The 26,809-nt window shown below is 47.6% G+C and overlaps 1 protein-coding gene across 2 annotated transcripts in view; it reads right to left on the minus strand.

The window, feature by feature from the left end:
- Positions 1 to 5,179: 5,179 nt before the first annotated feature.
- Positions 5,180 to 26,809, minus strand: part of PLS3 (plastin 3) — a 56,850-nt gene continuing 35,220 nt past the window's right edge. For both annotated transcript variants that reach the window (XM_014955296.1, XM_014955295.1), the window contains exons 3-16: positions 20,591 to 20,754; positions 17,850 to 17,979; positions 17,274 to 17,406; positions 15,889 to 15,970; positions 15,050 to 15,215; positions 13,837 to 13,979; positions 12,192 to 12,287; positions 11,150 to 11,345; positions 9,914 to 9,992; positions 9,188 to 9,302; positions 8,946 to 9,079; positions 8,166 to 8,289; positions 7,461 to 7,585; positions 5,180 to 6,517 (exon numbers count right to left, since the gene is read on the minus strand). In XM_014955296.1, coding sequence (XP_014810782.1) covers positions 6,385 to 6,517; positions 7,461 to 7,585; positions 8,166 to 8,289; positions 8,946 to 9,079; positions 9,188 to 9,302; positions 9,914 to 9,992; positions 11,150 to 11,345; positions 12,192 to 12,287; positions 13,837 to 13,979; positions 15,050 to 15,215; positions 15,889 to 15,970; positions 17,274 to 17,406; positions 17,850 to 17,979; positions 20,591 to 20,754 — 1,820 coding nt within the window. In that variant the 3' untranslated portion in view covers positions 5,180 to 6,384. The remainder of the gene's footprint in view (positions 6,518 to 7,460; positions 7,586 to 8,165; positions 8,290 to 8,945; positions 9,080 to 9,187; positions 9,303 to 9,913; positions 9,993 to 11,149; positions 11,346 to 12,191; positions 12,288 to 13,836; positions 13,980 to 15,049; positions 15,216 to 15,888; positions 15,971 to 17,273; positions 17,407 to 17,849; positions 17,980 to 20,590; positions 20,755 to 26,809) is intronic.

The raw sequence follows: 26,809 nt of genomic DNA on the forward strand, positions 1-26,809 counted from the left end.
GAGCCTCCTCTTCTCCAGGCTGAACAACCCCAGCTCCCTCAGCCTGTCCTCGTAGCAGAGGTGCTCCATCCCCCTGATCATCCTTCGTTCCTTCCTTCCTTCCTCCTCTGGACCCTCTCCATCAGGTCCATGTCCTTCTTATATTGAGGGCTCCAGACCTGCACACAATACTCCAGGTGAGGTCTCACCAGAGCAGAGTAAAGTGGCAGAATCACCTCTCTGGACCTGCTGGCAACACAGCTTTTGATGCAGCCCAGGATGGGATTGGCCTTCTGGGCTGCAGCTGCCCACTGCCTGCTCATGTCCAGCTTCTCATCCACCAAAACCCCCAAGTCCCTTTCCTCAGGGCTGCCTCAGTGTAAATGCTCACCTGCAGAGGAGAAGCTCACGTTAGCATGTTCAGGGGTGGGCTTTTTCTGGGTGATGTGGCCCCGGGAAGCATGGTCCCCCCACAGCTTCTGTCCCTCCTGGTTCCCCACCAACTGCAGCCACATGTGATCCCTTGGGAAGGGGCTGCCTTCCTGAGCTCAGCCCCCACAGGGGATGATGTGAGTAGTGCTGGAGCAGGATTAAATTGCTCATGTCCCAGCACATCTGGAGTCCCCAGAAAAGGCTCAGCCCATCAGCATCTCTCCAAACGCACGGCAGCATCCCACAGCTGGCACACGAGGTGCTCTGCTGTTAGAACACAACACAGTGTTGGAGGAATGGGCAAAAACGTCACCAAATAAAACATTTTATCACTCAGCTGCTCCTCGCAGTGTTGAGCCTCAGCAAAGAGCTCGTTTGTCTCAGGGATGGTCTGTACGAATGGTGTCCCCCTGAATTTTGTCAACGAGCTTTGGCACAGCATCAGACCAGGGCCATACCCCTGAGCTACCTCCCTCCAGCTGCTGGGGGACACCGAGGGGTCATCACGATGCCTCCATCACAAAGTATTCAACGGTCAGTACATTTTTGCTTACATTTTGTCCATGCTGTTTCACCAGTCTGGTTGTACATTCAACACCACCCTCATTTTCTTCAGCTTCACATACTTTGGGAGGTAGTGGAAAAAATTCTCCAGTTCGTTTCTTGCTTTTGCATTCCTCTCTGCTCACCATCTGCAACAGAAAAGGCAGAAGTTAAAAACAAGCCAGCAAAATCCACCTGAGCAGTTTTTTCAAGTCCTTACAAAATGAAATTTTTCCATTGAAAAATCTGAATTGGTGAAAAAATGAAGGAGAGCCTTTTCTCCTCTGGATGCTTGCAGAAGACATCCCTTTCACTTTTAAACCACCACCTTGTTAAACACCAAACAGGAGCACAACTAAATTGCTGCTTCTGTGCTATGGTGAAGCAGCGACAGAAATGCTTAGCAAGTTGTGCACATTGTGCTCGGGAACAACACGTGGCTACATTTTCATTCACAAAAAAAAAGAAGTGAAACTTGCAAGGAATACAGGAAAAAATTCCATCAAAAAACACAAGCCCTGAGGCTGCAGCCTGGGCTCAGAAAAACATTTGAAGGCGATCCTTGAGATTAAGGCCAGCACACACTCACCTCAACTGTTTAAATAAATAAATAAATAAATAAATCAGCATGAACAAACACTGCTAAAAAGCCTTGGAAACAAAAGTATGCAACTGAATAAACAAACCCAAGTGATTGAACAGATAAAAGGAAGTAACTGAATATGAAAGAGCAAAAAGACATGCAGGAACAAAGAAAGGTGCTGAAGCTTACATCTCTGGCTCCTGTCAAACTTAGTTCTGAGTGTTTGACAAAACAGAAACTTTTCTGAAAGCTTGCTTCCTGGGGGCTTTTTTGTGAGGAAGCCCTGGGGTTTATCCTGCCTGCCCCGAGCCAGACCTTCACTGTGAGGTCTCTGCTTTGCTTTGCCCAAAACTTTTCTTGGAGTTAGCCCATTTCTTCAATGCACCCTGCACGAGAAGGAGATGCCTTCCCATCCAGGAACTGTCAGAGTATCTATTTTTCCCCATTTGATGTGGTGGCAGGAAGCAAAAGAGGCGAGGAAGGATAGACATGTGTGGCCACTTCCAAAGTCTAAGAATATTGACCTTAATTATACCATACCTCCAGCCAGCGCTATAAATCACTAGACCACTGCTTCAGCGGGACGGAAGTGACTCTGCTTAGGGTATATCGTTCCATCTCCAGTGAAAACATATGCAATTTCCCATGGGAAGCTTTGTTTACATACTTTCTTATGAAAAGCTTGTACCAGTGGAAAGTTCCCAGCTGGCTGTACGTGAGGCTTCGTGCAATAAGCCCCTGAGCGGGTTTGCTGGCCCTGCTGGCACCCACTGAGCAGTGAGTGCTTGGAGGCTGTTTCTTCTTGTCCTATCACTCGTTACTGGGGAGAAGAGACTGACCCGCCCGCCCCGTCACTACAACCTCCTGTCAAGGAGTTGTAGAGGGATATAAACTTCCATCTCTGAAGGCCACATGAGGCACAACGGTACAGAAGCAGCTAATGCTCCAAATAAAGCCTGTCCTCGTAGCAGAGGTGCTCCAACCCGCTGAATCATCCTTGTGGCCCTCCTCTGGACCTGCTCCATCAGGTCCATGTCTTTTCTATATTGAGGACTCCAGACCTGCACACAATACTCCAGGTGAGGTCTCACCGGAGCAAAGCGGAAGAATCACCTCTCCCGTTTGGAAGATTCTGCAGGCTGAGGGAGCTGGGGTTGTTCAGCCTGGAGAAGAGGAGGCGCCGGGGAGACCTAATAGCAGCCTTCCAGTATCTGAGGGAGCCTACAGGAAGGCTGGGGAGAGCTTGTTTAGAAAGGCCTGCAGTGACAGGATGAGGGGCAATGGCTTCAAGCTGGAGGGGAACAGATTTAGACTGGAGATGAGGAGAGGGTTCTTCACTGTGAGGGTGGTGGAGCACTGGAACAGGTTGCCCAGGGAGGTGGTTGAGGCCCCTTCCCTGGAGATATTCAAGGAGAGGCTCGACGAGGCCCTGGGGAACCTGGTCTAGTTGGGGGTGTCCCTGCTGACTGCGGGGGGGTCGGACTAGATGGCCTTTGGAGGTCCCTTCCGGCCTGGACGATTCTATGAAACGCTAAAACCACGAGTTTCTCCAAGAAGCCCCATTATTCCCAGCGTGTGCTTACCAGAGCGCGGCGGCCTCCACGTTTCCAGGCCTTATCCACTTCCCCCCCCCGTCCCTCCGCGCTGGGAACGGCCCCGCGGCCCCCCCGGCCCCCAGCCCGGCCCGGTAGCCCCGGGAGCGGTTGCAGTAGCCAGGGCCGGCCCCCGGGTGGCACCCCAGCCCCGGCTGCTCCTCCCGCCGAGACACCCCCCGTCCCGCGTCCGGCCGCGGAAAAACCGCCTCTCCCGTGGGGCGAGAGCTTATGAGGCGCCACCCGTCTGTGGTGGCCCATCACCCACCCCCCCCACCGCGCTGCCAAGGGGCCACATTAACCCGGCTAATATGACTACACTTAATTACCTGGAAAAACCCGAAGAAAAGAACAAAGGGAAGCCGTTTTGGGTCTTACCGTGGGTTCCAGCTGATCTGTGTAACTTCTGCTTCAACAGAAACCACTTTCCAGCAGGATCTGCTTCTGCTGCAGCCTCTCGAGGTCACCATAAGAATCACAGAATGGTTAGAGTTGGAAGGGACCTTCAAGATCATCCAGTGCCACCCCCTGCCCTGGGCAGGGACACCTCCCACCAGACCAGGTTGCTCCAAGCCCCATCCAGCCTGGCCTTGAACCCCTCCAGGGATGGGGCAGCCACAGCTTCTCTGGGCAACCTGGGCCAGGCTCTCACCACCCTCACACCAAAGAAGTTCTTTCTGGTATCTCATCTCAATCTCCCCTCTTCCAATTTAAAACCGTTCCCCCTTGTCCTGTCACTGCACTCCCTGACAAAGAGTCCCTCCCCAGCTCTCCTGGAGCTCCCTTCAGATATTGGAAGGGGCTCTAAGGTCTCCCTGGAGCCTTCTCTTCTCCAGGCTGAACAACCCCAGCTCTCTCAGCCTGTCCTCACAGCAGAGCTGCTCCATCCCTCCAGTCACCTTCATGGCCCTCCACTGGACCCAGCTTGGGTTTTGACAGGGGTTTCCTCCTTGCTTTAAAAGAGAAGTAAGGACACAACCTCATACACCGTCCAGGAGCACTGACAACAGCATCAGAACAGAGCTCCTTCCCACTAACACCTTCATAGCATGGGATGGGGAATGACATTTCTGGCAGTGGGGTCCCACACTCCTCCAGGCTTGTGAACTTTTGAAGTGGCTTATGCCCACAGCTGTGCCACCTTGCTTGCCCAAGACGATGCCCAGAGAGAAGGTCTGTAATTTGGGTTAATCCACAAACTCACCCCCATCCCACCAGCAGACAAGCTGCCACACGCCTACTGCAGGAAACACACCTACCTGTGTTCAGCCACTGGAAAAAAAAGTAATAAATCATTCCAGACAGGTCAGGAGGCTGACAACCTGGAGCAGGTTTATGTCGTTGAGGTCACAGGAGTTTGTTTACAAGACACCAGTTTCACACAAATTGTTCTTCGTGGTGGTTCTGGGGACTTCTGCACCATCAGGCCGCTGCTGTGGCAAAGCTCACCAGAGTCCCAGGCCTTCACCCATGGGTTCCACGACTGCAGGAACTGGTGCACTGGGATCACCATGTCCTTCCAGCACCCACCGCCCTGTTCCAGCCTTGCTGGACACAGCGAGCAGGCAAATCCACCCCCACAACAGCCAGTGGCTGCTGGGCACCCCCTGTCCCACCAGGCTCCCTGAGACCCAAATCACACCAGACTTGGGTCACCACACCACCAGACCCGCGGTTTCTGGGAACGAGCCCGGACCTGGCATAGAACAAGCATGTTCCTGACACAGGGAACACTTTTCTCCCTCCTTGTGGGTTTTGCCCCACCAGGGCTCTTCTCCTGCACCCACAGACACGTCTCTGGGCACACAGCAAGACCCCAGCAGCGAGGTCTTACAGGAGCTACCACAAAGGCAAAGCCTCTCTGGAACACAGATGGAGAACAACAGCTCTGCCCAGGCCCACTTTAAAAACCAAAAGGTCCTCAAGCACATCCTGATTCTGGTCTATCTCACAGAGCAATGGCGCAAAACAAGAAGACCAACCCAAGCAAAGCCAAAAGCAGCTGAGGCCAGGCTGCCACGCTGCATCAGTGTCAATAAGGAGAGAAGCGTGTATTTAAATGTTTTTATTTCAACTAATGCTTTGCCACCATATTACATCACTTTGAATAGCTTGGAATAGCAATATGATCTCAAAATATAGCAAACAGCTTGCCAAAGCAAGATAATATTAAATCCTATGGATACAGCATCCTTCTTCTTTGGCGACAATGCTTCCTTTTATCTGTAAAAATAGTTTTATGTTCCAGAACATTTGCTGTTCAGTTTATTGAGCCCTGCTGTTTATAACATTTCCCTCTTCCCTGCACAAAACCTCCCCACAATGTAGTATGGTTTTATATCCAACAGCATTTTAAATAAAAAAGTTATAGTTTTCATGCAGATTTTTGTAAAAATTATTTTCTAGGTGCACAGAACTGAACCAAGATGCATACAAAAATGCATTCACTTCCCTTCTCAGGTGTAACCATGCCATCAGCAATGTGATATCATACGTTACTGCGAGAGGTCCAAGGATGGTGGTATTCTTATATATAGTATAACTTTAAAAAAACCCAAAATAAAATAACCAAAAACAAAATAATATCTTTTTTTTTATAAGCAGCAAGAGAAAAAAAACTGCCATGCTTTATCTGTAAAGTACTCAAAATAGTTAGATGTATAAAAAAGCACCATGTACAAAGAATACCGGAAGAAGATCCATCTTCCTAATTACACATCTCTCCTTTAGCATTGCGAGCTGGCCTGCAGGTCCCAACTTGTACTGTAGTTTTATTTGCAGAGTTAAGGAAGTGGTCAAACCTAAAATATGCTTGGACCATATGACAGAAATTAAACTGGACTGCAGATAGAAATTAGATTTGTTTCCATTACAACTCATACCAACCACCTTATAGCCCTCAGGGGTAAAAAAAACCCACGCACCAAGTATCTGAGAAATAATGGGGTGAAAACAGCTCCAGAGCAGTATTGCAAGATGCAGGTCTGTCATGAATGCATTTCTGTGAGCTCTTGATAAGTTAAACTTTCCTTTGGGAAAAGAGCACGTCTGTTGGTTAAAACTCCTCTCCCTGAGAATTTTGATAAGAGTTTGTCTTGCAAAGCAAAACAAAGTCCTTTGAACTTCGACAGTTCCTAGGCCAACAGCATTTCAACGTGGTCTCAGCTGATCTGCTACTCATGCACCCAGGGTGGCAGGTTGGGTTTTTGTTGCGTTTTGTTGGTTTTTTTGTTTCCTTTACATGGATCAACCCTTTTATACTCGCTTCATTCCTCTGCCCATCAAGCAGGCAAACACCGTCATGACCATCTTCGGTTTCACCTCCACGAGATCTTCTGGAAGAGCATAAACTCTGGCACCGATCCTTCTTGCCATGGACACAGCATACCTGTTCACCAGGGGAAGAGGAGGGGGTCAGCACCCAGACTGCTACCAGTAAACAACAAGTCAGCCCCTGCCCCATCCAACACAATTTCACAGAATCACAGAATCTTAGTGGTTGGAAGGGACCTCTGAGATCATCGAGTCCAACCACAAAAAAAAACCCAACAAAAAAACAAACAAAAAAACCCCACCAAACAAATACAAAACACACCAAACCAAACATTTCACCTATGATCCTCTTCGTTAAGATTCAAGATGTGCAACAGCCCAATCACCCCACATCTGCCTCTTTTAGAAAAATTTTTTTTTTTGATCTTTTGCTGTATTACTTTTCCACAGTAGAGTATCTTTAATGTGCAAATTGACCTTTGAATTGACCCTTTACCAATAGTTTAAAAAAAAGTAATTAATATTTGTTAGGGCTAATAGATCGAATGTATAACAAAGGATTAATCAGCTAACATTTAAATTTCCCCTTGTGTTTGCTCTTTAAGAATCATCAAGTGAGACTGTTATCTGCAAGAAACTTTGCTGTCCTTCTGCCACCACAGAGCAGTCTGCAGAACACACAGTTCAAAGGTGTGTTGGAATAGGCATGCTTTAAACTTGACAACCTGCGATGATTCAGCGAGACACGAGACATACAAGGGTTCAGTTGCAAATCCCTGAGCCCTTCATACACCCCAACAAACAGGTGAGAAACAGAACATCATGGGGCTGTTGTGCATTTCCCTCAACCAGCAGGAGTCCAGCCAAAGGCTCCCTCCAGCGTCGCAGGCAAAGACAGCAATTACATCTCCAGAAGTGCTGCCTGTCTAAAAGGTATGGTGTTAAAAGAGATTGAAAACCACAGTAACAAACTGTGGTAAAAACACTTGCAGCTCAAGGCCAGCACATAAAAGGTCCACTCTTTCAAAGGAAAAAAGTTTTTGAGACAGTAAACTTACTTAGCGTTATTTTGTTTGTCATCTTCTGATAACTGACCAGTCTTTACAAGGTCATAGTTGATACAACCAGGCTGTATAGCATCGATTAAATCCACAACTGCCAAGCTTGTGCTGATAGTCTTGTCCTAGAGAACAGAGGGGCAGACAAGTAAAAGATGAATGTCTAGTCCAGAAGGCAAACTTCTCACCTCTATTCAGCTGCTCTGCAACGTGCAACAAAACGAGCTTTACAACAGAAGCCCTTTCAAAGCAGCCGTGGTGGTGATTATTCCCAGCTGGACCACAGGGAAACCCAAGCTGCTGCTTCTCCTTTGGTAACAGCACATCATTACTCCAGTTCTCTGCAAGTGCTCTGGAAACATGGAGCAGTAATGGACCTGCAGGCAGCAGGTCTGCCTGGCTGACCAGACAACACTCACCTACAACTGCTCACCACCTCCAGCCCCTGAGCTACCAGCAGCTCAGCCCTACCTCTGCCCCACAGCCTGACCACCCTCCCCTCCTCTGCCACCCCTCAGCTCTCTTTCCCTGGTCAGCAGCCATGAATTGTCTCCTCTCTGGTAGCTTAAAGACCCTTTTGTTCCCAGCACAGACTGAATCCTGTCCTGTTGAAACCCCTTTCTAAGACAGCCCTGCTCTTCTTCCAGCCAAAAAACCATGTTCTGGGCAGCCGCCTTCTTTTGGATGCAAGAGGGGAACCTGCACCTTGAAGTTCTGTATGGAGGTGGACTTGCCAGCTTCTTTCAGGGTCTGGTTCACCCAGCTGACTATAATGTCATCGTTGGCTTTCTGACCATCACCCAGGTCCTCCAGGACGTTCAGCGTGTACCTGAGAACCAGCAGAGAGAACAAGATTAGGCACAGAGCTGGGCCTGGGCTTGGAAAGCTTTTTTAACTGCTTCCCCATTGATCATAGGGTTAACACAAGACCTAAAAGGTGTGGGTCAGCTCACAAGTTAGCATTCTGACCTCCTAATGCCAAATAAGGAGCTACCATGCAGCTGTTTTGCAGATATGTGTTATATATTTGTATCAGCTCACAATTCTTCAGAAATAGGTAAGAAAAGGATGATGAACTTTATCCATTATGACGTTTCCCTTTCCCCCCACTCCAGTGCAGAAGGTTATAGAGCAGCCCTGGACTGTTTTTCTTTCAATTTCCAATTAAAAGTTAGAACAAAAGTTGTGCAAGTGTTACTGCTTAGGGTTTCTGCATGAGGACCAGACTTGAGCAGGTGAGAGAGGGGTGATCCTGGTCAGCAGGATGTTCACAGAGGGCTCTCCGGAGGTATCTGCTCCAGCCCCACGTGCAGCAGGATCGACTCTGCCACAGTTTTGACCAGTGGTGTCTCAGAAACTCCCCACGGGCAGGGGTTTTACAATCTTTCTGGGTGATTTGTGTCAGTGATGCAGTGGCATGTGGCAAAAAAATTCCCAAAATCTGTACCCCATTCAGAAATTTTGCATGTTTGAGGCAGGTCCTACCTTCTCATCAACTGCCAGACCAAGGCTAGTGTCAGCGTTGGGTTTCCATCGTTCAGATCCTGCCCTCCAATACCCACCAGGGAGAACTTGGCGGGATGCTTTCCCAAGTCTACAGCGTAGTTGCAGTTTTCTAGCTGCAGGGGAAAAGAGTTTAAGCAGAAAATCACTCACAAATACGCTCACTTGACTGGAAGCCTCAAATAGGAATTTTTAGCCTTCACAGTGTCTTTTGAAATGCCTACCTTCTTCATGTTTGCTCCAAGCTTAGGGTACGGAGGCTTGTTAACCTTATTCCAATCAACAGGAACTTTGATCTTTTCGTATAATTGTAGTATTACCAGTGCATCCTGAAGATCGCTGAAGCGGAAAACATTGATTAAGCCTAACGTCTCAAGATTTAAATGCACTCTGAGTTTGCCACATCATGAACAATTACTACTCTTTACAGGTTGTTGCAATTTCAACAACCCTGAAAAGAAAAAAAAAATAATCAAACCAGTTTGTAGTTCTCAGGGCAGGAGAAATGCTCCGTGAGTTAAAGCAGATTTTAGCATGGTAATCAGGGAAGAATTTTGCTATATAAAATTCGAAGGTAGACACATCTCTCCACTGACTACAGGGACCTTAGAGTACCTCGCCTCCTAACCCCTTTTGGGTTAAGCCCAAAAACTAGGTGACAGGGAATGTATTTCCAGTTGCTCAAGCAGATCTAAATGTATTGGGGTCTCAGGGTACCAATTTACACAAGGTAGGGGAAAATAAACTGTCTTCAGCCCTTAAAGCCAATTGCTGGTGTGGCAAGTGATGGCTCAGAAATCTCTGCAGGGCGGGCAGTGAGCATCCCCAACTCCCTGCCACCACCCTTCCTCAGGGGTGCTCTTTGTTCAGGACCTGGGGGCAACAGGACACTGGTGTGGACACATCTCCAGCCCAATGGAGCTGAATATCTCCCCGAGCCTGACACTCACCCGTAGAGGTGATTCACATGGGGGTTCACCCCAAGAGAGTTCATCCAGTTGCGGAAGGTCCGTTCTTCACGTGTCTCTCCTAGAAACAGGAAAACAGAAACCTAGAAAACAGGTTCATGCAACTTCTGCAAGCTCCAAGCTGCACAGGGGTTTCCATCTTGCAAGGCAGGGAGTTTTGAGCAGCACAGCCCATCGATTAGGTTTTCAAGCACAAAAAAAAAAGGTATTTTTTCTACTGTAATTTTTTCAAAGGAAGACGGTTGCCCTGATATCTAGTTTTGGATATCAGTGTGATTTCCCCAGGCCACAGAAGAGCATGCCTTCCGAACTTTCTGCAAGAAAAAGTAGCAAGAAGGTCTTCCACACAAGTGGTAGCTAACTGCTGTCTGGGAGCCAGGCAGCCAAAGCCCTAATCCCAGTCCTGCCATCAATTACTGCTCCCATGAACATCTTGCTGCATTACTGAGGTTCCCCTGCCCATGCCAGGGAATGGCAACATCACCTTCCCAACTCTGGGTGGGGGACTGTTGGAAACAGGTCCAGAGGAGGCCACAGAGATGCTGGGAAGGCTGAGCCCCTCTGCTGTGAGGACAGGTTAAGAGAGTTGGGGACTTTCAGCCTGGAGAAGAGAAGGCTCCGGGGAGATCTTAGAGCCCCTTCCAGTCTCCTAAAGGGGCTCCAGGAGAGATGGGGAGGGACTCTTGATCAGGGAGGGGAGCCATAGGCCGAGGGGGAAGGGTTTGACACTGAAAGAGGAGACATTGAGATGAGATCTGAAGAAAAAATTCTTTGCTGTGGGGGTGGTGAGAGTCTGGCTGAGGTTGCCCAGAGAAGCTGTGGCTGCCCCATCCCTGGAGGGGTTCAAGGCCAGGCTGGATGGGGCTTGGAGCAACCTGGTCTGGTGGGAGGTGTCCCTGCCCAGGGCAGGGGGTGGAACTGAATTGTCTTTAAGGTCCCTTCCAACCCAAACCATTCTATGATGGCTGATGGGCTGCTGGCATTGCTCCTACAGGTTCAGGCTCCACATCAGGGTCAGAGCTGCTGAAGAAGTTGTCAAGTTCCCTTCTCATCTGCCCCAAAAGAGTAAGTGACCCCTGCAGCACTGAAGCCTCCCATCATAGGTGTTACCTCAATGGAGATACCTCCACTGGGCACAGCCTCTTGCGACAGAAGTATTTACTTCATAACTGCAGGATATTTCCCTCCCGCTAACTTTGTGACTGATAGGAGCATCACCTTCCAGTAGGGTCCAGTCGATGTCCTGGTTTTCAGGCTTAGTAAGTGCTGGGTACTTGTTGAAGAGGTTGGCGACGAAGGCCAGGTTCAGCTTGGGATTGCCGCTGACCACGTCGGCCGGGGTGACGAACTGCCGGCAGCCCAGCCGATCCGCCTGCTGCAGCATGTACTCTGCTCTCCGCAAGTCATCCTTCTCCTGCCAGGGATGCAACAGACAAGAGGTGTCATGGAAGAGTTTGGGCTACAAAGCAGATGGAAAGCTCTTGACGGCTCTCTGGGGCAGGGTCCCAACTCCACCCGCCTTCGTCAGGCACCGGTCACTAATCAAAGGGATGAACGCATGCTAATCCCTGCTGCTGCGGGTGTAAATTTCACTGAATTTCACTGAATTTTAGAGTTGGAAGGGACCATAGAGATCATCTAGTCCAACTCCCCTGCTGAAGCAGGATTGCCTAGAGCTAGAGCATGTTACCCAGGACTGCATCCAGGTGGGTCTTGAAAATCTCCAAGGAAGGGGACTCCACACCCTCCCTGGGCAGCCTGTTCCAGGGCTCTGCCACCCTCACCGTGAAGAAGTTTCTCCTCATATTTGAGTGGAACCTCTTATGTTCCAACTTGTGCCCATTGCCCCTCGTCCTCTCACTGGGAACCACTGAAAAGAGTCTGCTCCCTCCTCCTTCAACCCTCCCTTGAGATACTTGTAGGCATTGATAAGGCTCCTTTGTCTCACTACTTTTCCCAGCATGGTAACTTCCAAGTTTATATGCTTTTTGAACTTGGTGGTTCAAAAGCAGAAGTCAGCAGGCTCCCAAACGGAGCAAAACCACAAAATGACTTCCAATCATGTATGTTAATTGGCAGGTAGTGATCGGGCCTGCACCAATCCCTCATTTAGCACATACCCAAGGTGTGCACACACCCGCTGACACTGTACACGCTCTAGAAATTAAGATCCCAGGTTACCTAGATGTCACTGGGCAATTACAGGGCACAGGTAGTTCATGATTGTAGAGCAGGAGGACACAACGGCCTGAATACCTACATTGAAACCCGACATGTTGATATCGATCTGAGGCTCTCCTTCTTTCTGCCCTTTGGGTGCAATTTGATTGAGGAGGTGGAAATAAGCTTTGGAATCCTGAAATGGATGAAAAAAAGAAAATTCAGGTCTCCCGCACAGCAGAGAATACACCGTGTCAATTCATTTCAGGCTCATCTTAAACAAGTTGCTGTGTGTAATTATGTACCTTTACCGAATTACCAAAATCTGTAAGCTTAAAAGAGCATGATGGCAGAAATCCAGGCAGCAGGAAAGGAAACAGAAAAGAAAAAGGTTAGAAATATTTAAAGTGAAAACTATGAGGTTTAACTGTTGGAAAGCTGCCCTTGCTGCAAGGTCTGGTGTCACAGCCCCCCGCCACGGTCCCCACAGCCAGAGGCCAAGGTGGCCCTAACCCCTAAACAAGGCAGCCAATTCCTACTGCTACAGCAACGATGAAAACGGCTCAGGAAAGACAAAAAGCTGATTATAAGAACTCTGTTTCCTCCTGCGTTTGCCATTAGCTAGAATAGCTCAAAGGAGAAAGGGCAAGGATGGTCACAAACTAGGAGAAGCAAATAGCTGCAGTAATTACTTATCAACTACAAGTCCTTTTAGACCTCAGCACTAAGGACCTTGGCGTATCCCGGCAGCCGATGGGTTCCACCAGACCAGCCAACAGCTACCAGCAAAGTTGTAAGCAATTCTGATTTTGGAAATAAGAGTGACCATGTGTGTATGCATGGATGATGCACACAGGGGAGCTCTGGGCCCCCGCCATGCACCTCAACTATCAATTTTTTTTTTCCACCTCGACAGTGCTTTAGCCTGGAATCCACTTCAGTCCTCCTCCTCCTCCTCGAAACTGCTGGCCATGTGAATAAGCTCCCAAAACCTCCTGAGACCAGAGTCCAAAAACCCCACACTCACCAGGAGTCATCACCCTCCATGTTTCACTAGTGCCAAGAGAAAAAAAATCACCCCCTCACATCTGAAAAATAGCCCCCACTCCCATTTCTCTCAGCCCAGTGCAGAGAATAAGAGGTCTTGTCTCCCTTCTCTCTGCAGCCCATGACGTTTTGGATGAAATGCAGAGTCTCTCTCCAGCCCATGACGTTTTGGATGAAATGCAGAGCACTCCCATTTCTCTCAGCCCAGTGCAGAGAATAAGAGGTCTTGTCTCCCTTCTCTCTGCAGCCCATGACGTTTTGGATGAAATGCAGAGAAGTGTGAAGCTCTTTGAAATGAAGAGCGCGTGGGAGAGCTCTCCAGGGAGGTAGTTAAGGATTTCACCCTGTCTGAGAGAGCTGCATGCCCTTGAAAAATTATTTCCATCAAAAGAGATGTATTTAGAACATTTGAAACACGAGTAATTGAGTAATACCAGTTTCCTACTCGTTTTTTACAGCTTTGCAGCAGGATCCCAGTAGAACTGGGGGGAATATCAGACTGTTCAACACTGTGCTCAACCTCATGGCAAGAGAGAGCAGCACTGCGGTACCTTAAATATACCATCCATACAACCCCAGTAATCCCACTCTGTGTATTAAGAAAGGTTCTGTCTGTGGAGGAGGAGCCTCATTTACACATCCCAACGGGGCTCCAGCTGGCTCCCAGCCTCTTCCCACCCCAGAAGAGCTCTCAGTACCTTGATATCCGAGCTGAAGTTATTGATTTTGTGCCAGCCTGCGTTTTCCAAGTGGAAGTTGGCCCATCTTAAGAGCAGCTCTTCTGGGGATAGCTTCATAAGGTCCTCCAGATTTTCACCATCCCGGAGTAAGGCAGCCAGTGCTAGAAGAAAAACGCTTGTGAGGGGAAGGAAGAAGTTTTCAAGAGGCAAACCTGCTTGGCAGATTTAGAGCTGCAGCAACGTTTCAGGGGAGAAGTGGGGGACAATACCAACTGGTGATTAAGTCAAAATAATCTGTGTATTAGTAGAGTTTTCCCCGAGGTGGTTGTTACACAGAAAAGACTATGAATGAGCTAGAAAACTCTGAAAAATATTTTCCATTTTCTTGCGTAATAAAATTCTCTGGATTTTATGTGCAGCCTTTTAAGCAGATGACAGTAAGCTAAATGTAAATGTACTTCTATCTCGATGAAAAAGTGCTTGAAGCAGTTTCATGTGCACTTTTAAAAAAAAAGCCTGAAAGCCAAGATAAGCATCCTTTCAGCTGGCTGGTGCTTTTCTTGCTGTGAGTTTTCAATCTAAGCCAAACAATGTTATCACTTCACGATTGGGACAGTGAAGCCCTTCCATCCATCTGGGTGCTCTGGTAGCCCATGCAGGAATAACAGAGGTCAGGGAATGATTTGCCAGGTCTGAGTTTTGGATGCCATCATGCAGGGACAAGAGAGCACCGGGGATGGGGGGGCTGCCACTGGAAGCAGCACAGAGGGGTTTAGGAGAGCCATGTCATTGCAAACATTCCCAAAGAGCTGAAGCCCTCCTCTTTTTTTTTTTTTTTTCTCTTTTGAGGAAGATGATGCGTTGTCTCCAATCCTAGGAGGTTGCAAGCAGCTTTTGTCACCTCCCAACACCGTTAGGTACCTATGGCCAAAGCACCCCGGGAGACCCTGCCCAGCCCGAGGCATCACAAAGCAACACATTCCCACCACAAGACACATCTCAACTGAGAGACTTGTCCTTGGCCAATTCTCCAAGGCTCACACATGCTACCAGAACCCACTTCACAGCTCTAAAGAGGCTGAAGATCTCGGCCTGGGACATGCCCTGAGGAACTCAAAGGTGAAAACCCCCTTTCAGAAGAGGAGGGAAGAGGCAGCGATGGGGCTGGAGGGGACAGCACAAGCAAGGCAGCGTTCATGCCTTAGCAGTAATCACTCCCAGTTTCATTTACCTTCATTCCTGCTGAGCTCGATGTCAGCGAACAAGCCGATCTTGATGATCTGCCAGAGAAGCCCAAGGACCAGGTGGGGTTTCCCTTCCCTCAAGTCCTCTGCGCCAATATTGACCACATGGCACCCGATGGCGGACGCCGAGTTCAGCGCCAGGTTCAGGTTCTCCTGCCAACGGCAGAGCCAAGTGAGAGACAGCCCGGGGAGACAATGCTTGGCCTCTCATCCAGCACCAGAGGAGCTGAGATCCCCCCAGTCCCTGCTTTGATGGCAGCACCTCGGAAGAAAAGCTCCCGAGCTGCTCTCCCAAGTTTTAGTGGAGCTGTGGTGGCTGCAGGCTGGATCGATAAGGACTGAACGAGGCACAAGGGTTTAATTTCAGCCTCTGGTATTTAATTTCACCCTCTGAGTTCGTCGCATCTAGTGGCGTCAAGAAGAATAAGGCTGGAGAAGTGTTAAGTTATTCGAGCAGGCACACACAGGCATCCTCACAACACCAGCCCGTCGTACTATGAAATGTTTCGGGGACAGTCAATACCAATAGCCACATCGTTTTAAAAAGACAGTGCTGTAAATGATCACCGCAAAAATATCAGGTGCACACAGCACTTCAGCCATTTTACCCATTTTCTCATTAACTTAGCATATTTTTTTTTGTCTTTTGAACTGTATCCACAGCACTGTCCATTATGTGCAGTACAAAATTGTCTTTAATAATTCAATGCAAGTTATAAAACTCGCTCCTTTCCAGAGTTCCACAATAACACCTCGAGCCACTACGCTGTTTTCATTAATTCTACCAGAATATGAACTTCAGCAAGAATACAGAAGTGTATTATACCTGAATTATGAATGGTGTGAGTTTCTTCTTGTTAATTGCTCTTTCATCAATTGTGTCCGGAACAGAAAGATTGATCATTTTGCTGGTAGGAGGAAAAACAATAACATTTGAAACAACATTTAGTATTTAATCTCAACAACACTGAGTGCACCGTTACAATACTCACCACGGTAGATTTGCCTGTTTGGCTTTGTGTATTTCTTTTTATATTTTTTTTTTTAAATCAAGGTTGTGTAAATCAGAAGTTAATATTTACGTTATCAAGAATGTATTTGTAACTAATAGCTAAGCCTGAAACCTTAAACATGCTCCTGGCCACTACTGATCTCGGCCGCTGGGGCAAAAAGAGCACGTGAATTATTCACGGCGCAGTGTCCCAGGGCCAGGGGAGACTCGCTGCTCTCTTGGCATCCACTGCAGGTTCTAGTAAGACAAGGCACTGCCTCCTATTGTGGGGCAAGAAAAAACTGCCCCCCAAAAAAGCACAAACATTTTGAGAGCTCGGTGAGGAGCGCAATGAATTTTTAGTCAACAGAAAACAAAACACGGCAGGTTTTTATTTTATATTAGGAACTGCTTCCTACTCAGTTCGGTCTTCGCCCGAAGACCTGAATTACTTGAAACTAAGGAAATAAAAAATATATAAAAAAAAAAGAGAAATTACAAGCTAAAGGAAAAAATAACAGAAATGAAGGGCAATGGGCAGCCCACTAAACATCTTTTGCATATTGATACAGAGTTACTGAAATTCCAGACTTATCCAGTTCTTTGCTATATTAATCAACTTACATTTAAAAAACAAACCAAGACCACAAACCCAAAAGAAAGCCCGGATGTAGAAGGCAGCTGGTGTTTAGCAGCCCTGGATGCCTCCTGCTCTCAGCATGCAGCAAAATAAGTTACATTACTAACCTAGTGCAGCTATTATCAAAAGCAACAAGAGGATTCCCAGAAAAATCAATTTTTGGGTTAATTCATAAGGTCACTAACACTCCCACAGAGGTCTGTCTGAACACCTAAACATCCCAGAAAAAAAAGGGCTATTTAATACATCTGCCCTCCCCAAGATGCCTAGCACCAGTCTGAGCCACACCAGGAGAACTTCTGCTCCCACAAGGCACCTTCTCCCCCCTTCAGCAAACTCAGTCCCAAGCCCAAACAAAATCACCAGACAAAATGACCAGTTTATGAAGTTGGCACCACACAATGACAATGAAAACCTGGGTGACTGAGCTCTTTTTTATACATGCAACACATCATGCACACGTACTAGTCACAAAGCCAGCCTAGAATAGGATGAAAATTCCCCTAACAACAGTTTTGGGAAGTAATTTGGTGATTTTAATTTTTTTTCTTTTGTAAATTCAGGAGCCATCATGACTTACCATAGCACAATCCCGTCTCCCACAGCTTTGAACAGATCATCTGTATTTGGGTTCATTGGAATAACGTGCCTACAGTCGGGATCATTTTCCAGGGCTTTGTTTATCCAATTTACAAAGGCATATTTTTCTTCCTCTAAGATAAACAATTGTAAATTTAATACAGGCTTTTTCATAACATAGCAAAGATTTTTCCCAAAAGAAGCCGTGTACAATAGCCCAGGGAAATAAAAGCCCCTCTGCCATTACTACACTATTTTATGAGCCACACAAAGTTTAAAGAAATATGACTTTCACTTCCAATTACGAGAATATTCCTGTTATTTACTCATTACTCAACAACTTTATTACATTCAAGTGTGAGACAAGGACTCCATCAGCAAGCACAGTTAACAAAACAAACAAGCACACATTTAATTTACACACTGCGAATCTGGCATCACCCTCTAATTCTGCCTTGCTCTTCCCTTGATGTGAGACCATTCAGCTCTGGGAGAACCACAGATCAGGGCAGCAGAAAACCCCTATTTTTAGGATACAACCCCCTGGTCCCAGGAGGGGCTGAAGGTAGAGTGGTACCTGAGTAGGAGTGCTGTGTCCCCTCGCTGGAGAGCTCGGAGGTGCCCCCGATGGCACAGATTCCTTCCTTGCGGTTAATGGCTTTTCTGAACGTCTTGGCGATATCGCTGCTTTTCACCTCTTGGAAAATCTACAATTTAAAGTGCTCCGTTAGACAAGAAAAACTTGACTTCATCAAACAAAAGGGCCACAGAAGAAGCGATTTCCTCTTGGCTTTAAAGCAGACGTTGTAATAAGATCAGCAAACGTGAAGGGCCCAGCAAGGCTGTAGTGGCATTAAATTTAACGTGGGTAGTGAGAGTTGTCCCGCTCTCACAAATACGTATCGCAAGTGCCTACTGAAACAGAAGCCTTGGGCATGAAGTACCTCACATACGTTTACCTTTTCAAGTAGATTTTCAAGAGATGACGACATAAAAAAACCACGACACCTTTGCAGTCCGAGAGCAGGGACACATGCAGCAGTTTCCACAGGACCAAAGTTGAGAAAGCTCTTGTGCAATTTTAACCTTTCTGCGTAAGCCAGACACTTGTGTGACCGTGACTTTAGTTCACACAGAAGACTTTATCCACAACCCAAGAAACAATTCTTTTTATGAGTATAACAGTCAAATATGCAATAATGTGTAACAGCAAGCACTCCAGGTAAGGGCTCCCCCTCCCTCCACGGCAGGCTTGGCCTAACTGAGAAAACACCCTCCTGTTTGAGGGCAAAAGAGATGCTTTAGCACAGAAAGATTACATGTGCCATCTGCCCAGGTTGTATGTTCCTATTAGTGGCCCTGAGCAATTATTAGGAAAAAAAATATACCCAATGGCTTGAAAGCCTACTGCAACTCCCTCAAGACTTAACCAAATTAGTTTCAACCCTGCTGAAACACAAATGAAACATATGCAGGTTCTCTAAACTCTGCCCAAATGCAGAGGTGTCACTGCAGGGCCAGCCTGCTGGCTGTCATACCTTACCTTCCCCATCCCTTCAACACAGGGAAGGTGGCAAGTCAAGATGATGATGATGATGATGATGCAGCACCATGAAACCATCTCCTGACAGCAGGCAGAGCGTTTGCTCACTTCAGTCACCAGGTAGAGCCAAGTGAAGACTCCTGAGCCCAAAGGTGTGTGTGGGAGGGTCTATTCGGTTGGTTTTAAACGTAAGGATTTTGATACAAATGTATTTATTTGAAAATTTGCTGGACTAATTACTGGTGTTGCATACCTTCTTTGAAAATATGTGCTTTAATGCTGAGGTACCACTAAGTGACTTGGGCCCAACTTCAAGTCAGTTCATGTCATCCTTTGTACCATAAACTCCAGCAAAACTCCTCAGAGTTGGAAAACAGCAACAGTTCTGTTTGTAAAAATCCTACAGCTAACCATGGCCTCTGCTGTACAGCTTAGCTGCCCGTGAGACGTTCCATGTTTACTCAACCATTGGTACCCTTCAAGCGTGACAGAAGAGATCTATTCCTTCCCAGTGCAGAGTTAGAGTTATGGACCCGCTCAGACCACCAGCTGAAACATGCAACCCAGCATGCAAGTGTTCACAAACTCCAAACAAACCCCAACTTACTAGTTGACTCCGAACTCAAAAGTTCAGAGGGTCTGAAAACAATTAAGGAACAGAAGGTCAAGATAAATTAAGAAATATCGAAAAAAATAGTTGACATTGAAAGAGCTCCCTCAATGTACTCCACACACTTTCATTACTTTTTCAGCATTCAGTCATCAGAGTATGAAAAGGCTGAAGGGATGGATATTGAAACAGTATCTCAGAAGAACTGTTGTGCTTTGGTAAAAATAAAGAATTCTGACCTATTTCTACAGGAAAAGGCTGAAGGTTACACCCATCCTCCAGCTTCTCCTATCTCCTTACTCCTGTTCTTCCCTTTTAAGGCAACGAACGTATCTGAATTTTCCTAGGTCAACATGTAGAACTAATCTCCAAGTGTGTCTTGAAACACTCTCTCAAACCTTTAGCAAATACTTGTAGCCCCATGAAATTGAGAAAGGAAATTATACTGCTTCATTGGGAAAAGCGTTCATCTATGTGCCTGGAAAAACTGAGTAGCTTCCAGGCAATACTGTACACTTGGAGAACTGGAAGTCTTTTTTCCAGTTGTCACCTTATGTGGAAATGCTCTTTCAGCCTCCAACAAAATTCTCATATAGGAAAAGCATGCGGATTCTTTTTGTGTTTTTGTTTAAACACCGACATGTTTCCCCTCTGTCCAAATCTAAAAAGGCTGTCAGCAACAGCACAAAAGACTGGTCATATGCAGAGATCACAGAATCACATGGGGTTGGAAGGGCCCTCTGGAGATCATCCAGTCCAACCCCCTGCCAGAGCAGGGCCACCCAGAGCAGGTCCCACAGGAACGTGTCCAAGTGGGGTTTGAATGTCTCCAGAGAAGGAGACTCCACCACCTCCCTGGGCAGCCTCTGCCAGGGCTCTGCCACCCTCACAGGAAAGAAGTTCCTCCTCGTGTTTAGGTGGAACTTCTTATATTCCAGTTTGTGCCCATTTCCTCTTGTCCTGTCCCTGGGCACCACTGAAAAAAGATCTGTACAAAGAACTGACTTTTACATGACAAGTGCTCAAAAGTGATCAGTTTGTAGAAGGGAAACTAGGATAATGATTAGTGGCTGAGAAGCCACGTTCAGCCTCCTCTACCCCCTCTTCCTTAGCTGTGTCTAAAAGGGGTCCCCCAACCTGTTGAAAATTCAGAAATACCACTTACATAGACAAACTCTTCAAAACTAATCTTCCCATCTTTATTCTTGTCACCGTCGATCATGAGCTTCTGGATGATCTCTCTCACTTTGTATCCAGGGAGAGGCAGGTTGGCTTCCTTGAAGAGCTCGTGCAACTCATAGTCACAGATGAACCCGTTGCTGTTGAGGTCTGAGGAAGAGAAAGAGGCAGAAGGAGGTTTTAGAGATGTGCCCGTACCCTGACAGGAGTAGCCCCAGACAGTGGGGCAGAAACAGAGCCCCAGTGCTCCAAAGTGCTTTACAGAGAGCAACCTATGCACTGAGAACGTCTATTAGACATGGAGACAAGGAGGTATCTCCCAGCGTGGCCCGTCACACCATACCTGTTTTGGGGCCACATTGCACAGAGCATTCATCTTCACTGAAAGTAAGATCCGTGTGGGACATGGACACACAGCAGGATGCCCACACCAAAAACACCATGCCCAAGTAGCACACTGTTCAACAGACACCACCATCGGGAAGCAAAGGCAAGGCAGTAAATACAGATGGTGCATCCTCAAGGAGTCCCAGCAATAGCCATGAGATCTCTCTGGCTTTGGGCAACGGCTGCTTCGAAGCAGAGCTGGGCAGGACAGCTCTCGGCACAGATCCTGGTGTAAAAGTTTCACTTCAGAGCATCTGCACTTTCATAAACGATCTCCTTTTACATCTAACTGCAGCTGGCTTTGCGTGTTAAAAATAGACGGTAATGAAACACAGCACTTCTTACTTTCTGAACCAAAACCCACTAAGTCAGCTCTGCATTTACACTTTCTTATCATGTTGATCATGTTATCCATTTATTGCTGACAGAAAACTGCAGCCGGATTAATGATGTTATCCGTTTATTGCTGACAGAAAACTGCAGCCGGATTTTAATGGTGCCCAAGAATGCTCTGCAAGGACACGTGCTTTGACAGCCAAGCACCAAGCCCCAGCAGCACTGCATGCCTAGTGAGAAGCTATCACCTTTGGGAAGAAAACAAACAAAAATCTAGTGTGAATCTGGAGCTTTTCACATCAACACATTCTAACCTCCTTGGGGTCATCATCACATCTACTGACTGCACAGGGCAAATCCAGCAGCCCTAGTCCTTCTTCAGCGTGCATGCCTAGTGAGAAGCTATCACCTTTGGGAAGAAAACAAACAAAAATCTAGTGTGAATCTGGAGCTTTTCACATCAACACATTCTAACCTCCTTGGGGTCATCATCACATCTACTGACTGCACAGGGCAAATCCAGCAGCCCTAGTCCTTCTTCAGGGGAGTGAAGTTTTGTTTCCTCCATGGAGAGGCAGAGGTTGGTGCCTCCTTCCCCAGGCCAACCAGGGATGAGCAGACCTCGGGGGTCACTGCAGGAATGCTACCCAGGTTTCAGCAGAGTCAGGTCCAGGAGCAGCCAGAGCATTTGAAGCTGTCAGATGGCCCAGATCCACATCCCAAGACATAAGTGTGACCTTCCAGCATGTTTGGAGAGACAGGGATTCGGGGCACGTTGTGCTCTTGCCAGCTCAGTAGTGATGTTAAAGTCTCTTTGCTGTAGGCAAGTGGTACAGACAGCCCAGGGAAGTTAATTGAGTGCCTGAGCTGCCATCTCCTCCCCAGGGCTGGAGCCATGGGCAGATACCAGCCCTGCGTTACTGCTGCCGGTGGGGAATACCTGGGTGGGCTGAGGAGGTGGAGATTTGGCTGTCTCCTACCATCACCATTCAGCCACAGGCTTGGCAAGGGCAACGCAGTGCCTGTCCTGCAGACATCAGCCCAGCACTTTAAGGCTAAACAAGAGCAGTCTCAGCATTTGGGCAGCTGCTTTACCTTCTCCCCCACCTCCATCGCCCCCGGTGCACTGCCCGGTGCCGTCCCACCGCTGTGGGGGCTGGAGCCATGGGCAGATACCAGCCCTGCATTTCTGGTGGGCTGAGGAGGTGGAGATTTGGCTGTCTCCTACCACCACCATTCAACCACAGGCTCGGCAAGGGCAACGCAGTGCCTGTACTGCAGACATCAGCCCAGCACTTTAAGGCTCAACAAGAGCAGTCTCAGCATTTGAGCAGCTGCCTTACCTTCTCCCCCACCTCCATGGCTCCCGGTGCTGCGACGGTGCACTGCCCGGTGCCGTCCCACCGCTGCCAAGCCCAAGCTGCAAGGCACCCAGCTTCCCCCAGCCACTGTTCCACCCGTATCCCCCACCGGAGGATTTTCCTGCTATTTGTAAGGCTGCAGAGTTAAATTCCACTCCAGCAGCTTCTTCTGCTGCCCGAAGACCCTGGCAGCCTGCTGCTGGCTCCCCAGCCTGCAATGGGAGAACTGACCAGCCCCAGTATCGTTCAAGAGGGAATCCCTCACCACAGCCACTACGGTGAGTAGTTACGCTTCAAGGGAGATGCTTTCAAGAATAACAGAAAGCAATCAGGAAAGCTCTAAAGTCCTTCCCTTTTTTTAGCAAATTTTAAAAGTCAATTTACTTTTAATGAGGTGTCAGAGGTGTTTTTTAGGTTTTATTTCACAGCAATGCTCCAACAAGCAGCACGTCTTCGCCACCACTCCAACCTTCCTCATTATCCAGATCCATATGGGACTTTAAAATTCTTTTTATATGTTAGCAAGAAAGTGAAATTCAAATGTTTAGTGGCAAACATCCAAAGTAACACAGAGAGAACCTGTACTCCCTCCTGCACCCCAGGCCCTAGGTCTCAAACTAAAGAGGAGGATCAATTCCAGTGGGTTAATAAATACAATAAACTACTTTATGAAATGTCAGTGTTTACAATAATGCTGATGAAATAAAGTGGTTTGGGCCACTGATACCAACAGGCTGCTGTCTGGCCTTTGATTTTAGAATTTTATTCCAAAAAACCAGAAGCTGACAAAGGCAAGCTTTATTAAACAGTCCAGCCTGAGATGTCATCAGCAAACTATTTCCCCTCTAGATAAATCACAGCTTACTCTGTTACACTTTTCTTATTACTAAATCTAACGCCACAATATGCATCTTTTCCCTACCTCACAACCAGAGAAGAAAATCAGACAAGAAGGGATTTGCTAATCTCCAGGGCCTATGGACCCGAAACACAACTCTGCTTTCACCCTCAGGGTGCCTGCAGCCAACATCCATCACTTCAGCCTGTGCTAGACTGAACCAACCACAAACCTTCGCTACGCTGCCAAATTCAGCAGGGAAATCCAGAGACTCCTGTTCATCACTTCTTCCAGTCACTCCACCACCTAAAAAACCTAAGTTTTACATCTATCCAAATGTTAGTAGACAAAGGACAGAGAACAGTAAGACTTCAAAATACATATTGTATCCTTGAAAGGACCATGGGTGTGATTTGGATTTGGTTTCCTCTTGACATGTCTAGCTTAAGCATTCAGAAGTGTTTCTGAACCAGGCTTGCACATCCCATGTCTGATCCTATTCAGGAGTGAACAGGAAAAGCACAATATATGGTATTTCCTGAGACAGAAGCCTGTTTGGTGAGACAGCAGGGAACCCAGCTCCAAAGTCCCCATCTCTAATACACTGGAGAGATGCACAGGTAAAAGGGTGCTTAAGCCTGTTTAGAGCTCAGTTCTTCATACGAAGCCCTAGTCCTTAGTTCAAGGAATTAATTCCCCCACCTTGCTTTTCTATTGGTTTGCTTGCAGAACAGAAACTAAAATTTAAAAGCACTGATCGACACGCTACAGAGGAGTCAGCCCAGGCCATTGGCTGGTCCATCCACACTTGCTCAGCAGACCTCAATCTCCACTTGAAAGCATCAAATCTGGCTGCGGGGCAGGTATCAGGAATTTCTTGCAGTCCAGGTCAACATCTGCCCATTTTGAGGGTTTCATTCACCCAGCATCTTCCCAGTCCTCCAAGCGTGCCTAGTTCAAAGAAGATTTACCTCTGCTCACCAAAAAAACCCCAACAAATAATAAAAATTAGCAGCTCTGCAGCCCGAAGAACCATCTGAAACACGCACCCAGAGTAAGTGCATGTGGCACCAGGAAGGATGCTGCCCATCCAGAGGGGCTGCCTACCAGTGGCTCCCAGCGCCCACACTGGGCTCAGTCAGCTCAGCACCATGTGTGAAGGGGACACGCTGCAGAGTAATGCACCTTAACTCACTCAAAACCCCTGGGTCTCAGGATCTAACTTCTTCCAACTCCTAACGACATCCCAAACACCCACCTGTAAGAGTCAGTCTTCCCCAGTACCCTGGGGAAAAAAAGTAATCATTGATTTACTTCATAGATTAAAAGGGCATCTACATCCCAGATGCTTTGGGAAGTGGGATTTACGAGCAAGGCTGGTCTACTGGTTCAATGGCAAGACCCCCCACCAAGTTACTGGTTTTGCAGAAAAGATACTCTCATTTCAAGTTTTAGCTTCTTGGGCATAGAAGGGCAGATTAAAATACTAAAGCCTGGTGGATGTGCGAGCCCGTGGTTTTGGCTTGGTAGCAGAGGCGAGTAACCTTAAGGAGTGATGGACTATGTGGTGGAATATGGACTCACTCTTCTCTGAACATGTCAAAAAACCCTGTAAACATGGAAAATAGGCCCGAGACCCCATTCCCACAGGGCAGCTGCTTCCCTTCCTGCTCCCTCTGTTCCCCTCTGGCACCACGGTCTAATGTACAAAGCAGGAGCATTAGAAAATGTAAAGCAGGCACCTTTGCAGCACCAGCATAATTAATTCCAGCGTTTCTGCAGCCCCACCATATGGTGCCTTGCTGGATATCCTGCATCAGGGTCTGCCTTCAGACGGAAGATGGTCTGAAGTCCCTCTCTAACAAAAACGTGAAAGGGTATTCGGGCAGCTGAAGAGGCTGTCAAAATAGAAGCTATCCCAAATGAAATCCCTCGGCCTACGGCCCAGAATTACGAATGGAAGAAAGCGAAATTGTTTTAACAGACAAGCTACAAGCCTGGATTCATTATAAACTGCCCGATGGAAAGGAAACTGCAGCACGTCTGAAGTCTCCTATTTCCACTGAAAGATGCATGGGCGCCAGCACAGCGAACCCCAGAAGGTCACTGCAGGGATGTGCGGCACCGTCTCCTCCCGGGTGCAGGTGGCGCAGCAAAGCCGCCACAAACAACCCCAAAGCTGCTCCAAGCTCTGGCTCAGCTTCCTCCAGACAAGTCCTTAAAATAGCTTAAATAACAGGATGCGAGAGGGGAAAGTAACCCACACGTTTCCTTTTAAGGATAAATTGCTCAGCAGGACACGCTCCAGCAGGATCGCAGATCCCCGTTTGCCGTAAGCGAACGTCTCAGAGCATTGTTCTAGCACCTTGCAGCAGCGAACACAGTGTTCAGCTGGGTTACCATTTTTCAGTACTTTGTGTTTCCAGAAAAGATGCTTATCTCTGCTATCAGAAGCATGGAGAAGGAAGACAAATAAACAAAGCAAGTTTGCAGATTTTGATGGGCAACGCCTCCCCGATGAAATGCCACTATTTGGCCAAGTACATACCTGTCCCACAGAACAAACTCAGGGATAACCTGAGGTTTGGAGCAATCTGCTCTTCTCCCACTAACCTGTAGTGACAGGACAAGGGGTAATGGTTTTAAGTTGGAAGAGGGGAGATTTAGATTTGATATTAGGAAGAAATTCTTTGCTGTGAGGGTGGTGAGAATCTGGCTGAGGTTGCCCAGAAAAGCTGTGGCTGCCCCATCCCTGGAGGGGTTCAAGGCCAGGCTGGATGGGGCTTGGAGCAACCTGGTCTGGTGGGACGTGTCCCTGCCCAGGGCAGGGGGGTTGGAACTGGATGATCTTTAAGGTCCCTTCCAACCCAAACCATTCTATGATGACTGATGGGCTGGTGGCAGCGCTCCTACAGGTTCAGAGCTGCTTAAGATGTTGTCAAGTTCCCTTCTCATCTGCCCCAAAAGACTAAATGACCCCTGCAGCACTGAAGCCTCCAATCACAGGTGTTACCTCAATGGAGATACCTCCACTGGGCACAGCCTCTTGCGACAGAAGTATTTACTTCATAACTTGAGGATGTTTCCCTCCTGATAACTTTGTGACTGATCCAGGGGGGGTGGAACTGGATGATCTTTAAGGTCCTTTCCAACCCAAACCATTCTATGATTCTACAATTCTAACCTGCAGGTCAGTCAAAGCCTAGACAGTTCTTATGCCACACTTAATTGCTTTTGTCAGATATCAAAATGCTTTTGCCCCCCACACTGCTTTTGACCATGT

The sequence above is a fragment of the Calidris pugnax genome, unplaced genomic scaffold (assembly GCF_001431845.1).
Source record: "Calidris pugnax isolate Ruff unplaced genomic scaffold, ASM143184v1 scaffold38, whole genome shotgun sequence".
In the NCBI taxonomy this organism is placed as follows: domain Eukaryota; kingdom Metazoa; phylum Chordata; class Aves; order Charadriiformes; family Scolopacidae; genus Calidris; species Calidris pugnax.